Raw genomic sequence first — 15728 nt, 5'->3', positions numbered from 1 at the left:
CTCACCATTACAATAACAGGGGAGTTTAGCATTTTATATCATAACCCCAAGACATGCTAACCTCTCACCATTACAATAACAGGGAAGGTTAGCATTTTATATCATAACCCCAAGACATGCTAACCTCTCACCATTACAATAACAGGGGAGGTTAGCATTTTATATCATACCCCCAAGACATGCTAACCTCTCACCATTACAATCACAGGGGAGGTTAGCATTTTATATCATACCACCAAGACATGCTAACCTCTCACCATTACAATAACAGGGGAGTTTAGCATTTTATATCATAACCCCAAGACATGCTAACCTCTCACCATTACAATAACAGGGAAGGTTAGCATTTTATATCATAACCCCAAGACATGCTAACCTCTCACCATTACAATAACAGGGGAGGTTAGCATTTTATATCATACCACCAAGACATGCTAACCTCTCACCATTACAATAACAGGGAGGTTAGCATTTTATATCATAACCCCAAGGACATGCTAACCTCTCACCATTACAATAACAGGGAGGGGTTAGCATTTTATATCATACCCCCAAGACATGCTAACCTCTCACCATTATACTAACAGGGGAGGTTAGCATTTTATATCATACCCCCAAGACATGCTAACCTCTCACCATTACAATAACAGGGGAGGTTAGCATTTTATATCATAACCCCAAGACATGCTAACCTCTCACCATTACAATAACAGGGGAGGTTAGCATTTTATATCATACCACCAAGACATGCTAACCTCTCACCATTACAATAACAGGAGAGGTTAGCATTTCTTGCGGGGTATGATATTTGTCTAACTTTCTCACTCATAATTTATTCACGCTTCATTCAGGATTATCTGTAACCGTGGTAGCGTCCACATTAATGTAGAAGTGTTTAGAAGAATGTAGAAACATTGTATTATTATTATTTATATTAAAAGTGACACACTACATTTTTTTACCATTAATTTCTATTGTGTACAAAATAATCCGAAACACAACCAAAACAAACAGCAAATGCATCCAACAAGTTTGTAAAGTCACGAGCTTGATGTAATCGTTGCCTGCTAGGAATATGGGACCAAATACAGCCTTCTGACTACTTTAATACACATATAAGAGATATTATCCGAGTAGTTTTGGTCCCCATAAAATCGGGGTACTATGTACCAAAAGTGCCCTCATGATGAAAATACCCTCAAATAAAACCGGACAGTCTGCACTTTAACCTCATAGTCATTGTATCATTTCAAATCCAAAGTGCTGGAGTTCAGAGCCAAAACAACAACAACATTTCACTGTCCCAATGCTTAGAGCTAACTCTAGTACAGTTTAGTTCGTCACACATGGTGTAAAACATTGGTAGCTAAAAGCTGGACCACAGTCCATACCTAAATAAACCAATTAAAGGATAGAGGACGCCCCGGGTCCCTAGTCCTCAGGTCCCTAGGAGGACGCCCCAGGTCCCTAGTCCTCAGGTCCCTAGGAGGACGCCCCAGGTCCCTAGTCCTCAGGTCCCTAGGAGGACGCCCCAGGTCCCTAGTCCTCAGGTCCCTAGGAGGACGCCCCAGGTCCCGAGTCCTCAGGTCCCTAGGAGGACGCCCCAGGTCCCGAGTCCTCAGGTCCCTAGAAGGACGCCCCAGGTCCCGAGTCCTCAGGTCCCTAGGAGGACGCCCCAGGTCCCGAGTCCTCAGGTCCCTAGGAGGACGCCCCAGGTCCCGAGTCCTCAGGTCCCTAGGAGGACGCCCCAGGTCCCGAGTCCTCAGGTCCCTAGGAGGACGCCCCAGGTCCCTAGTCCTCAGGTCCCTAGTCCTCAGGTCCCTAGGAGGACGCCCCAGGTCCCTAGTCCTCAGGTCCCTAGGAGGACGCCCCAGGTCCCTAGTCCTCAGGTCCCTAGTCCTCAGGTCCCTAGGAGGACGCCCCAGGTCCCTAGTCCTCAGGTCCCTAGGAGGACGCCCCAGGTCCCTAGTCCTCAGGTCCCTAGGAGGACGCCCCGGGTCCCTAGGAGGACGCCCCGGGTCCCTAGTCCTCAGGTCCCTATGAGGACGCCCCAGGTCCCGAGTCCTCAGGTCCCTATGAGGACGCCCCAGGTCCCGAGTCCTCAGGTCCCTAGGAGGACGCCCCAGGTCCCTAGTCCTCAGGTCCCTAGGAGGACGCCCCAGGTCCCGAGTCCTCAGGTCCCTAGGAGGACGCCCCAGGTCCCTAGTCCTCAGGCCCCTAGGAGGTGGTGGTCCCTAGTCCTCAGGTCCCTAGGAGGACGCCCCAGGTCCCGAGTCCTCAGGTCCCTAGGAGGACGCCCCAGGTCCCGAGTCCTCAGGTCCCTAGGAGGACGCCCCAGGTCCCTAGTCCTCAGGTCCCTAGGAGGACGCCCCAGGTCCCTAGTCCTCAGGTCCCTAGGAGGACGCCCCAGGTCCCTAGTCCTCAGGTCCCTAGGAGGACGCCCCAGGTCCCTAGTCCTCAGGTCCCTAGTCCTCAGGTCCCTAGGAGGACGCCCCAGGTCCCTAGTCCTCAGGTCCCTAGGAGGACGCCCCAGGTCCCTAGTCCTCAGGTCCCTAGGAGGACGCCCCAGGTCCCGAGTCCTCAGGTCCCTAGGAGGACGCCCCAGGTCCCTAGTCCTCAGGTCCCTAGTCCTCAGGTCCCTAGGAGGACGCCCCAGGTCCCTAGTCCTCAGGTCCCTAGGAGGACGCCCCAGGTCCCGAGTCCTCAGGTCCCTAGGAGGACGCCCCAGGTCCCGAGTCCTCAGGTCCCTAGGAGGACGCCCCAGGTCCCGAGTCCTCAGGTCCCTAGGAGGACGCCCCAGGTCCCTAGTCCTCAGGTCCCTAGGAGGACGCCCCAGGTCCCTAGTCCTCAGGTCCCTAGGAGGACGCCCCAGGTCCCTAGTCCTCAGGTCCCTAGGAGGACGCCCCAGGTCCCTAGTCCTCAGGTCCCTAGGAGGACGCCCCGGGTCCCTAGTCCTCAGGTCCCTAGGAGGACGCCCCGGGTCCCTAGTCCTCAGGTCCCTAGGAGGACGCCCCAGGTCCCTAGTCCTCAGGTCCCTAGGAGGACGCCCCAGGTCCCTAGTCCTCAGGTCCCTAGGAGGACGCCCCAGGTCCCTAGTCCTCAGGTCCCTAGGAGGACGCCCCAGGTCCCTAGTCCTCAGGTCCCTAGTCCTCAGGTCCCTAGGAGGACGCCCCGGGTCCCTAGTCCTCAGGTCCCTAGGAGGACGCCCCGGGTCCCTAGTCCTCAGGTCCCTAGGAGGACGCCCCAGGTCCCTAGTCCTCAGGTCCCTAGGAGGACGCCCCAGGTCCCTAGTCCTCAGGTCCCTAGGAGGACGCCCCAGGTCCCTAGGTGGCGCTCCAGGTCCCTAGTCCTCAGGTCCCTAGGAGGACGCCCCGGGTCCCTAGTCCTCAGGTCCCTAGGAGGACGCCCCAGGTCCCTAGTCCTCAGGTCCCTAGGAGGTGGTGGTCGAGGATGAGAGGGATCACTGTAGATCTGCTCGTGTCCTGTAGTGTAGACATTTAAGTTCCTGTGCTGTAACCATGGCGACGCGTGCTAATCGAAAAGCCTTTTTTTTTAATGTATTTTTCTCTTCAACAGTGGTGTTCCTGGAGAATGAGCTGATGTATGGCGTGCCCTTTGACCTGTCTGAGGAGGTTATGCATAAAGACTTTGTCTTACCTATTGGAAAGGCCAAGGTAGAAAGACAAGGTAAGTGGCAAGAGCTGGAGAGAAGGAATTTACTTTATGAAAATAAAATGTAAATGTTCATTGTAACATCCCCTGTTAAAACATTGACATCAATTATCTTTCACAATGAAATAATAAATTATCATTTCATTGAGATAATTGGTAATTTCATTGAAAATCGCTTCAGATGTAGCATTGTTAGCTAATTGCATCGTTGCGTCCCAAATCTGGTCAAAGGTAGTTTACTATAGGGAGCCATTTGGGATGTTTGTACAGTGTTACAGATAGACTTCAGAAAGTATTCACACTACCTGACTTTTTCCACATTTTGATGTTACAGCCTGATTTTACATTGTTACGTTACAGCTTTACTCTAAAATGTATTACGTTCTTTTTCCCCTCATCAATCTACACACAATATCCCATAATGACAAAATGTTTGCTAATTTATATATTTTTTTAAATAATAAATGAAATTGCATTTACATAAGTATTTAGAACCTTTACTCGGTACTTTGTTGAAGCATCTTTGGCAGTGATTACAGCCTCGAGTCTTCTTGGGTATGAAGCTATATGCTTGTGCACACCTGTATTTGGGGAGTTTCTCCAATTCTTCTCTGCAGATCCTCTCAAGCTCTGTCAGGTTGGATGGGGAGCGTCGCTGCACAGCTATTTTCAGGTCTCTCCAGAGATGTTAGATCGGGTTCAAGTCCGGGCTCTGGCTGGGCCACTCAAGGACATTGAGAGACTTGTCCTGAAGCCACTCCTGCGTTGTCTTGGCTGTGTGCTTAGGGTCGTTGTCCTGTTGGAAGGTGAACCTTCGCCCCAGTCTGAGGTCCTGAGTGCTCTGGAGCAGGTTTTCATCAAGGATCTACCTGTACTTTGCTCCGTTCATCTTTGCCTCGATCCTGACTAGTCTCCCAGTCCCTGCTGCTGAAAAACATCCCCACAGCATGATGCTGCCACCACCATGCTTCACCGTAGGCATGGTGACAGGTTTCCTCCAGACGTGATGCTGCCACCACCATGCTTCACCTTAGGCATGGTGACAGGTTTCCTCCAGATGTGATGCTGCCACCACCATGCTTCACCGTAGGGATGGTGCCAGGTTTCCTCCAGATGAATGTAATAGAGGCCAGAGAGTTCAGTCTTGGTTTCATCAGACCAGAGAATCTTGTTTCTCATGGTCTGAGAGTCTTTAGGTGCCTTTTGGCAAACTCCAAGTGGGCTGTCATGTGCCTTTTACTGGGGAGTGGCTTCCGTCTGGCCACTCTACCATAAAGGCCTGATTGGTGGAGTGCTGCAGAGATGGTTGTCCTTCTGAAAAGTTATCCCGTCTACACAGGAACTTTAAAGCTCTGTCAGAGTTACCATTCGGGTTCTTGGTCACCTCCCTGACCAAGGCCCTTCTTCCCTGATTGCTCAGTCTGGCCGGGCGTCCAGCTTTAGGAAGAGTCTTGGTGGTTCCACACTTCCCATTTAAGAATGATGGAGGCCTCTGTGTTCTTGGGGACCTTCAATGCTGCAGAAATTTGTTGGTACCCTTCCCCAGATCTGTGCCTCGACACAATCCTGTCTCTGAGCTCTTGGGACAATTCCTTCGACCTCATGGCCTGGTTTTTGCTCTGACATGCACTGTCAACTGTGGGACCTTGTATAGACAGGTGTGTGTCTTTCCAAATCATGTTCAATCAATTGAATTTACCACAAGTGGACTCCAATCAAGTTGTAGAAACATCTTAAGGATGATCAATGGAAACAGGAAGCACCTGAGCTCAATTTCGAGTCTCATCGCAAAGAATCTGAATAATTATGTAAATAAGGTATTTCTGGTTTTTATTTTGAGTACATTTGCGAAAATGTCTAAACCTGTTTTTTTTGCTTTGTCATTATGGGGTATTAACAAGAGATTTTTTTTTTTTTTTATTGAATCAGTTTTCGAATAAGGCTGTAACGTAACAATGTGGAAAAAGTCCAAAGGGTCTGAATAATTTTCCCGAATGCACTGTTGAATTCAGGAAGTAACCCCTTGACTTATTTCCACATCTTATTGTTGTTGTTACAACCTGAAAACGTTTGTACCTAACCATTTGTGTGTTTTCATCAGGAACTCACATCACTCTGGTGTCACATTCCCGGTGTGTGGGTTTCTGCCTGGACGCAGCTGCCGTCCTGGCTAAAGAGGGTGTTGAATGTGAGGTGAGTGTCGTCTTTTAGTTATGTGGTCAAAAAAAAAAAAAAGATTTCTATTGGTTTATGTATAAACTAAAACCAATAGAAAACTGTCACTGCTCTTGCAATGTCACTACTTTCTATCTGTTGTTGAATACATCTCCACTTACAAATAAGGGATTGAGGTTGGAGTCTGTGTGTGTGTGTGTGTGTGTGTTTTGAAATTCAAAGTTTGAAATAGTACATGTGGCCTAGGGTAGTCTAGTCTAGCGGTCTAAGACCCTGCTTCTGAAGCACATGGACATTGTAACGCTGCCAGCATGAGTTCAATCCGTCTCACTGCTCTTTCAGCACTCTCTTACACATCACCTCTATCGAATAGATTTACAAAATCCCCCTCCCCCCCAGGACAACACTACTAAAGTACTGTTCTGTCCCTCTCCCCTGCTTGGTGGTTAACCCCTAGCCAACAGCCAATGGCATCGCACGGCGCGAAATACAAAACCAACTAAAATACCACAATTCAATTTTCTCAAACAATCAACTATTTTACACCATTTTAAAGACAAGACTCTCGTTAATCTAACCACATTGTCCGATTTCAAAAAGGCTTTACAACGAAAGCAAAACATTAGATTATGTTAGGAGAGTACATAGACACAAATAATCACACAGCCATTTTCCAAGCAAGCATATATGTCATAAAAACCAAAACCACAGCTAAATGCAGCACTAACCTTTGATGATCTTCATCAGATGACACTCCTAGGACATTATGTTATACAATACATGCATGTTTTGTTCAATCAAGTTCATATTTATATCAAAAACCAGCTTTTTACATTAGCATGTGATGTTCAGAACTAGCGTACCCACTGAAAACTTAGAATGAATTTACTAAATTAGTCATGATAAACGTTGACAAAATACATAATTTTAAGAATTATAGATACAGAACTCCTTTATGCAATCGCGGTGTCCGATTTTAAAATAGCTTTTCGGCGAAAGCACATTTTGCAATATTCTGAGTACATAGCTCGGCCATCACGGCTAGCTATTTAGACACCCGCCAACTTCGGGGTCACCTAAACTCAGAATTACTATTAGAAAAATTGTATTACCTTTGCTGTTCTTCGTCAGAATGCACTCCCAGGACTTCTACTTAAACAACAAATGTTATTTTGGTTCCAAATAATCCATAGTTATATCCAAGTACCTCCGTTTTGTTCGTGCGTTCAGGTCACTATCCGAAGGGTAACGCGCGAGCGCATTTCGTGACAAAAAAATTCAAAATATTCCATTACCATACTTAGAAGCATGTCAAACGCTGTTTAAAATAAATGTTTATGCTATTTTTCTCGTAAAATAGCGATAATATTCCAACCGGGCGACGTTGTATTCATTCAAAGGCTGAAAGAAAAAAATGGAGTAGTCTCGTGAACGCACATCTCAGTCTCACTGTCCCCAGGCTGACCACTTACAAACTCTGCTGCTGTGCTTTGCCCAGAGACAGCAGACACCCCATTCCACTTTCTGGCGGCTTTAGAGAGCCAATGGAAGCCTTAGAAAATGTCACATTACAGCACAGATGCTGTAATGTCGATAGAGATGCAACAGAAGGACAACAAATTGTCAGACAGGGCACTTCCTGTATGGAATCTTCTCAGGTTTTGGACTTCCATATGAGTTCTGTTATACTCACAGACAACATTCAAACAGTTTTAGAAACTTTAGAGTTTTCTATCCAAATCTACTAATTATATGCATATTCTCGTTTCTGGGCAGGAGTAGTAACCAAATAAAATCGGGTACGTTTTTTTATCCGGCCGTTAAAATACTGCCCCCTATCTCAAAGAAGTTAACCTGTTCTCTCTCCTGCTAGGTGGTTAACCTGTTCTCTCTCTCCCCGTCCTGCTAGGTGGCCGTTCCCGCCGCAGGGGACCTGTTCTCTCTCTCTCTGTCCTGCTAGGCGGTTAACCTGTTCTCTCTCTCTCTCTCTCTCTGTCCTGCTAGGTGGTTAACCTGTTCTCTCTCTCTCTCTCTCTCTGTCCTGCTAGGTGGTTAACCTGTTCTCTCTCTCTCTCTCTCTCTGTCCTGCTAGGTGGTTAACCTGTTCTCTCTCTCTCTCTCTCTCTGTCCTGCTAGGTGGTTAACCTGTTCTCTCTCTCTCTCTCTCTCTGTCCTGCTAGGTGGTTAACCTGTTCTCTCTCTCTCTCTCTGTCCTGCTAGGTGGTTAACCTGTTCTCTCTCTCTCTCTCTGTCCTGCTAGGTGGTTAACCTGTTCTCTCTCTCTCTCTGTCCTGCTAGGTGGTTAACCTGTTCTCTCTCTCTCTCTGTCCTGCTAGGTGGTTAACCTGTTCTCTCTCTCTCTCTGTCCTGCTAGGTGGTTAACCTGTTCTCTCTCTCTCTCTGTCCTGCTAGGTGGTTAACCTGTTCTCTCTCTCTCTCTGTCCTGCTAGGTGGTTAATCTGTTCTCTCTGTCCTGCTAGGTGGTTAATCTGTTCTCTCTCTCTCTGTCCTGCTAGGTGGTTAATCTGCTCTCTCTGTCCTGCTAGGTGGTTAACCTCTTGGGGCTAGGTGGGACACTAGCGTCCCCCCCGTGGTGCACTCCATCAACAGCAGGTGCATTTCAAGAGCGGCAAATTTGAATCCAAATAAATGTCAAAATTCAAATTTTTCAAACATACAACTATTTTACACCCTTTGAAAGATAAACATCTCCTTAATCTAACCACGTTTTACGATTTCAAAAAGGTTTTACGGCGAAAGCATAAATTTAGAGTATGTTAGGACAGTACATTTACAAGAGTTGTGTGTAATGTTTTGTCAATTCAAAGACAGGGTCACCAAAACCATAAAACCAGCTAAAATGATGCACTAACCTTTTACTATCTCCATCAGATGACACTCCTAGGACATTATGTTAGACAATGCATGCATTTTTAGTTCTATCAAGTTCATATTTATATCCAAAAACAGCGTTTTACTATGGCATTGATGTTGAGGAAATCGTTTCCCTCCAATAACCGGCAGTCAAGTCAACACCACAAATTAAATAATTAAAATTAGAAAACATTGGTAAAATATTATATTGTCATTTAAAGAATTATAGATTTACATCTCTTGAACGCAATCAACTTGCCAGATTTAAAAATAACCTTATTGGGAAATCACACTTTGCAATAATCTGAGCACTGCGCCCAGAAAAATACGCGTTGCGATACAGACTAGACGTCATGTTGGGGAGATCTAAAATCGAAAATACTATGTAAATAATCCATTACCTTTGATTCTCTTCATCAGATGTCACTTCCAGGTATCACAGGTCCATAACGAATGTAGTTTTGTTCAAAAAAGCTCATCATTTATGTCCAAAAATCTCCGTCTTGTTAGCACATGATCTAAGCCAGCCGGACTTCTCGTCATGAACGAGGGGAAAAAATATATTTACGTTCGTTCAAACATGTCAAACGTTGTATAGCATAAATCATTAGGGCCTTTTTTAACCAGAACATGAATAATATTCAAGGTGGACGAATGCATACTCTTTTATAACGTATTGGAACGAGGGTACCCAACATGAACTCGCGCGCCAGGTGTCTAATGGGCCATCATCGTTCCATGGCTCGTGTTCGGTCAGATCTCCCTCCAGAAGACTCAAAACACTTTGTAAAGGCTGGTGACATCTAGTGGAAGCAATAGGAAGTGCCAAAATATTCCTCAGCCCCTGTGTTTTTCAATGGGATAGGTTTAAAGGTAATACAACACATCAGGTATCCACTTCCTGTCAGAAAATGTCTCAGGGTTTTGCCTGCCAAATGAGTTCTGTTATACTCACAGAGACCATTCAAACAGTTTTAGAAACTTTAGAGTGTTTTCTATCCATATATAATAAGTATATGCATATTCTAGTTACTGGGTAGGATTAGTAACCAGATTAAATCGGGTACATTTTTTTTATCCAGCCGTGCAAATACTGCCCCCTAGCCCCTAACAGGTTAATCTGCTCTCTCTCTGTCCTGCTAGGTGGTTAATCTGGCTCTCTCTCTCTCTGTCCTGCTAGGTGGTTAACCTGTTCTCTCTCTCTCTCTGTCCTGCTAGGTGGTTAATCTGTTCTCTCTCTCTCCTCTGTCCTGCTAGGTGGGTTAACCTGTTCTCTCTCTCTCTCTCTCTCTCTCTGTCCTGCTAGGTGGTTAACCTGTCTCTCTCTCTCTCTCTCTCTCTCTCTCTGTCCTGCTAGGTGGTTAACCTGTTCTCTCTCTCTCTCTCTCTGTCCTGCTAGGTGGTTAACCTGTTCTCTCTCTCTCTCTCTCTGTCCTGCTAGGTGGTTAACCTGCGCACCATAAGACCTCTGGATGTGGACACCATTGAGACCAGCGTGATGAAGACTGGCCATCTGGTCACAGTGGAAGGGGGCTGGCCCCAGTACGGAGTAGGGGCTGAGATCTGTGCCAGGATCATGGAGGGTACGTTCTCTTGATTTTATACATAGACTGGTTTCCTGGACGCAGATTCAGCCTAATCTTGGACTGAAGTATTTCCAAAAATACACTGCTCAAAAAAATAAAGGGAACACTTAAACAACACAATGTAACTCCAAGTCAATCACACTTCTGTGAAATCAAACTGTCCACTTAGGAAGCAACACTGATTGACAATAAATTTCACATGCTGTTGTGCAAATGGAATAGACAACAGGTGGAAATAATAGGCAATTAGCAAGACACCCCCAATAAAGGAGTGGTTCTGCAGGTGGGGACCACAGACCACTTCTCAGTTCCTATGCTTCCTGGCTGATGTTTTGGTCACTTTTGAATGCTGGCGGTGCTTTCACTCTAGTGGTAGCATGAGACGGAGTCTACAACCCACACAAGTGGCTCAGGTAGTGCAGCTCATCCAGGATGGCACATCAATGCGAGCTGTGGCAAGAAGGTTTGCTGTGTCTGTCAGCGTAGTGTCCAGAGCATGGAGGCGCTACCAGGAGACAGGCCAGTACATCAGGAGACGTGGAGGAGGCCGTAGGAGGGCAACAACCCAGCAGCAGGACCGCTACCTCCGCCTTTGTGCAAGGAGGAGCAGGAGGAGCACTGCCAGAGCCCTGCAAAATGATCTCCAGCAGGCCACAAATGTGCATGTGTCTGCTCAAACGGTCAGAAACAGACTCCACGAGGGTGGTATGAGGGCCTGACGTCCACAGGTGGGGGTTGTGCTTACAGCACAACACCGTGCAGGACTTTTGGCATTTGCCAGAGAACACCAAGATTGGCAAATTCGCCACTGGCGCCCTGTGCTCTTCACAGATGAAAGCAGGTTCACACTGAGCACACGTGACAGACGTGACAGAGTCTGGAGACGCCGTGGAGAACGTTCTGCTGCCTGCAACATCCTCCAGCATGACCGGTTTGGCGGTGGGTCAGTCATGGTGTGGGGTGGCATTTCTTTGGGGGGCCGCACAGCCCTCCATGTGCTCGCCAGAGGTAGCCTGACTGCCATTAGGTACCGAGATGAGATCCTCAGACCCCTTGTGAGACCATATGCTGGTGCGGTTGGCCCTGGGTTCCTCCTAATGCAAGACAATGCTAGAACTCATGTGGCTGGAGTGTGTCAGCAGTTCCTGCAAGAGGAAGGCATTGATGCTATGGACTGGCCCGCCCGTTCCCCAGACCTGAATCCAATTGAGCACATCTGGGACATCATGTCTCGCTCCATCCACCAACGCCACGTTGCACCACAGACTGTCCAGGAGTTGGCGGATGCTTTAGTCCAGGTCTGGGAGGAGATCCCTCAGGAGACCATCCGCCACCTCATCAGGAGCATGCCCAGGCGTTGTAGGGAGGTCATACAGGCACGTGGAGGCCACACACACTACTGAGCCTCATTTTGACTTGTTTTAAGGACATTACATCAAAGTTGGATCAGCCTGTAGTGTGGTTTTCCACTTTAATTTTGAGTGTGACTCCAAATCCAGACCTCCCATGGGTTGATAAATTGGATTTCCATTGATTATTTTTGTGTGATTTTGTTGTCAGCACATTCAACTATGTAAAGAAAAAAGTATTTCATAAGATTATTTCTTTCATTCAGATCTAGGATGTGTTGTTTAAGTGTTCCCTTTATTTTTTTGAGCAGTGTATAAAAATAAACGATACCTTATTTACATTAGTATTCAGACCCTTTGCTATGAGACTTCAAATTGAGCTCAGGTGCATCCTGTTTCCATTGATCATCCTTGAGATGTTTCTACAACTTGATTGGAGTCCACCTGTGGTAAATTCAATTGATTGGACATGATTTGGAAAGACACACACCTGTCTATATAAGGTCCCACAGTTGACAGTGCATGTCAGAGCAAAAACCAAGCCATGAGGTCAAAGGAATTGTCCGTAGAGCTCTGAGACAGGATTGTATCGAGGCACAGATCTGGGGAAGGGTACCAAAACATTTCTGCAGCATCGAAGGTCCCCAAGAACACAGTGGCCTCCATCATTCTAAAATGGAAGAAGTTTGGAACCACCAAGACTCTTCCTAGAGCTGGCCGCCCGGCCAAACTGAGCAATCAGGGAAGAAGGGCCTTGGTCAGGGACGTGACCAAGAACCCGATGGTCACTCTGACAGAGATCCCGAGTTCTTCTGTGTAGATGGGAGAACCTTCCAGAAGGACAACCATCTCTGCAGCACTCCACCAATCAGGCCTTTATGGTAGAGTGGCCAGACGGAAGCCACTCCTCAGTAAAAGGCACATGACAGCCCCCTTGGAGTTTGTCAGAAGGCACCTAAAGACTTTCAGACCATGAGAAACAAGATTCTCTGGTGTGATGAAACCAAGATTGAACTCTTTGGCCTGAGTGCCAAGCATCACGTCTGGAGGAAACCTGGCGCCATCTCTACAGTGAAGCATGGTGGTGGCAGCATCATGCTGTGGGGATGTTTTTCAGCAGCAGGGGCTGGGAGACTAGTCAGGATCAAGGCAAAGATGAACGGAGCAAAGTACAGAGAGATCCTTGATGAAAACCTGCTCCAGAGGACTCAGGACCGCAGACTGGGGCGAAGGTTCACCGTCCAACAGGACAACAACCTTAAGCACACAGCTAAGACAACGCAGGAGTGGCTTCGGGACAAGTCTCTGAATGTCCTTGAGTGCCCCATCAGGAGCCCGGACTTGAACCCAGTCGAACATCTCTGGAGAGACCTGAAAATAGCTGTGCAACGACACACCCCCATCCAACCTGACAGAGCTTGAGAGGATCTGCAGAGAAGAATGGGAGAAACTCCCCAAATACAGGTGTGCCAAGCTTGCAGAGTCAAACCCAAGAAGACTCAAGGCTGTAATCACTGCCAAAGGTGCTTCAACAAAGTACTGAGTAAAGGGTCTGAATACTTATTTAAATAATGTATTTCAGGTTTGTTTTTTGTTTTTGGCTAACCTGTTTTTGCTTTGTCGTTATGGGGTATTGTGTGTAGATTGAGGGTATATATATATATATATATATATATATATATATATATATATATATTTTTTTTTTTTACATTTTACAATAAGGCTGTAACGTAACAAAATGTGGAACAAGTCAAGGGGTATGAATACTTTCCGAATGCAACCATGAGGAAAGTGTTTTGTATGAGTTAACAACAATTTTAAAACGCATGAAACACATACACAGGTCATTCTCAGGGTTTATGTTAATAATGATCTGTCCTGTTTCCAGGCCCAGCCTTCAACTACCTGGATGCCCCTGCAGTCCGCGTGACCGGTGTAGACATCCCCATGCCCTACGCTAAGATCCTGGAGGACCACAGTGTACCTCAGATCAAAGACATCATCTTCTCAGTCAAGAAGGTCTTGAATATGTAAACATGCCAATGTCGCTCTCCCTCTCCCGCCGTGTCGCTCTCCCTCTCCCGCCGTGTCGCTCTCCCCCTCCCGCCGTGTCGCTCTCCCCCTCCCGCCGTGTCGCTCTCCCTCTCCCGCCGTGTCGCTCTCCCTCTCCCGCCGTGTCGCTCTCCCCTCTCCCGCCGTGTCGCTCTCCCTCTCCCGCCGTGTCGCTCTCCCTCTCCCGCCGTGTCGCTCTCCCCCTCCCGCCGTGTCGCTCTCCCTCTCCCGCCGTGTCGCTCTCCCTCTCCCGCCGTGTCGCTCTCCCCCTCCGCCGTGTCGCTCTCCCTCTCCCGCCGTGTCGCTCTCCCGCCGTGTCGCTCTCCCGCCGTGTCGCTCTCCCCCTCCCGCCGTGTCGCTCTCCCCCTCCCGCCGTGTCGCTCTCCCCCTCCGCCGTGTCGCTCTCCCGCCGTGTCGCTCTCCCGCCGTGTCGCTCTCCCCCTCCGCCGTGTCGCTCTCCCTCTCCCGCCGTGTCGCTCTCCCCCTCCCGCCGTGTCGCTCTCCCCCTCCCGCCGTGTCGCTCTCCCTCTCCCGCCGTGTCGCTCTCCCGCCGTGTCGCTCTCCCCCTCCCGCCGTGTCGCTCTCCCTCTCCCGCCGTGTCGCTCTCCCGCCGTGTCGCTCTCCCCCTCCCGCCGTGTCGCTCTCCCTCTCCCGCCGTGTCGCTCTCCCGCCGTGTCGCTCTCCCCCTCCCGCCGTGTCGCTCTCCCCCTCCCGCCGTGTCGCTCTCCCTCTCCCGCCGTGTCGCTCTCCCCCTCCCGCCGTGTCGCTCTCCCTCTCCCGCCGTGTCGCTCTCCCTCTCCCGCCGTGTCGCTCTCCCTCTCCCGCCGTGTCGCTCTCCCTCTCCCGCCGTGTCGCTCTCCCTCTCCCGCCGTGTCGCTCTCCCGCCGTGTCGCTCTCCCGCCGTGTCGCTCTCCCGCCGTGTCGCTCTCCCTCTCCCGCCGTGTCGCTCTCCCTCTCCCGCCGTGTCGCTCTCCCTCTCCCGCCGTGTCGCTCTCCCTCTCCCGCCGTGTCGCTCTCCCGCCGTGTCGCTCTCCCCCTCCCGCCGTGTCGCTCTCCCTCTCCCGCCGTGTCGCTCTCCCGCCGTGTCGCTCTCCCGCCGTGTCGCTCTCCCTCTCCCGCCGTGTCGCTCTCCCCCTCCCGCCGTGTCGCTCTCCCTCTCCCGCCACTCTTTTCCTTGCAAACCAACCTTATTAAACTTTTAAGTACTTATAAGTACTTATTTACTTATACAATAGTAAGTACTTGTATAGTATTTACTTTAGTAAATACTTATTTCCTCCCCCATGTCAACTTAACCGTAAATATACGCACATCACATGACTACATGAAAATAGTCCTAATTCAGATACAGTAATACCTACAAGTACCTGCACTTCTGTTTCCTGATTGGTTGGTGGACAGACGAGACGGTGACGTCAAACTAACTAACTCGTCAACTTTGTACAGATCTGTCAATGATCCGATGATGGAAAGACCTAAGTCAAAGAAATGTATAGTTGGTTTAGTGGAGTGTATTTATTATGGCCGATTTATTATTGTAACTCCTGTGTTATTTTTGTTGCTGTAAAATGGCTTTGTTACAGAAATAAAACTCCCATTTTATCAGTCTTGAAATAATGTTTTTTTTTTTTTTTATTCTCACGCTTGGCGATGACGTTGAACAACTAGGAACAAGTAATGCATGACACGCTTGGCTGCTTTGTGACGCAGGCAGCGGGAGCCGTACAAACCAGCTTCGGCAGAGCATCCTCTTTGATCTTGCTGTTGTTGGTGACGTGTTTTCAATTTCCGAGTGACCGACTCACTGCAGCAGCGAGCTACGTATTGTAACACCAGACCATAAGTGATTTAACCAAACATTTTTGGTATCCATTTATACTGGTACTTCCAGATTTAGCAATCAGTTTGGCGATACAGTCTCATAAAATGTTCTTGTCCAGTTGCAAATGGTCAATTTTATATTTTTTGTTTTTAATTTAGAAAATGCTCCCTTTTTTTAAAATTAAAATAAAATAAAATT

The 15728-nt window shown here is 48.3% G+C and overlaps 1 protein-coding gene across 1 annotated transcript in view; it reads left to right on the top strand.

Annotated features, from left to right (window-relative positions):
- LOC106583814 (pyruvate dehydrogenase E1 subunit beta) overlaps positions 1–15325 on the top strand; it is a 32560-nt gene extending 17235 nt beyond the window's left edge. Inside the window, exons 9-12 of the mRNA XM_045705691.2 lie at positions 3577–3687; positions 5774–5865; positions 10163–10304; positions 13545–15325. Of these exons, the coding sequence (XP_045561647.1) occupies positions 3577–3687; positions 5774–5865; positions 10163–10304; positions 13545–13690 (491 nt within the window). The 3' untranslated portion in view covers positions 13691–15325. The remainder of the gene's footprint in view (positions 1–3576; positions 3688–5773; positions 5866–10162; positions 10305–13544) is intronic.
- Positions 15326–15728: the final 403 nt, after the last annotated feature.

The sequence above is a fragment of the Salmo salar genome, chromosome 22, assembly GCF_965601325.2.
Source record: "Salmo salar chromosome 22, fSalSal1, whole genome shotgun sequence".
Taxonomy (NCBI): Eukaryota; Metazoa; Chordata; class Actinopteri; order Salmoniformes; family Salmonidae; genus Salmo; species Salmo salar.
Note: the sequence above shows the minus strand (reverse complement) of the source record. Positions and strands in the feature narration are given on the sequence as shown.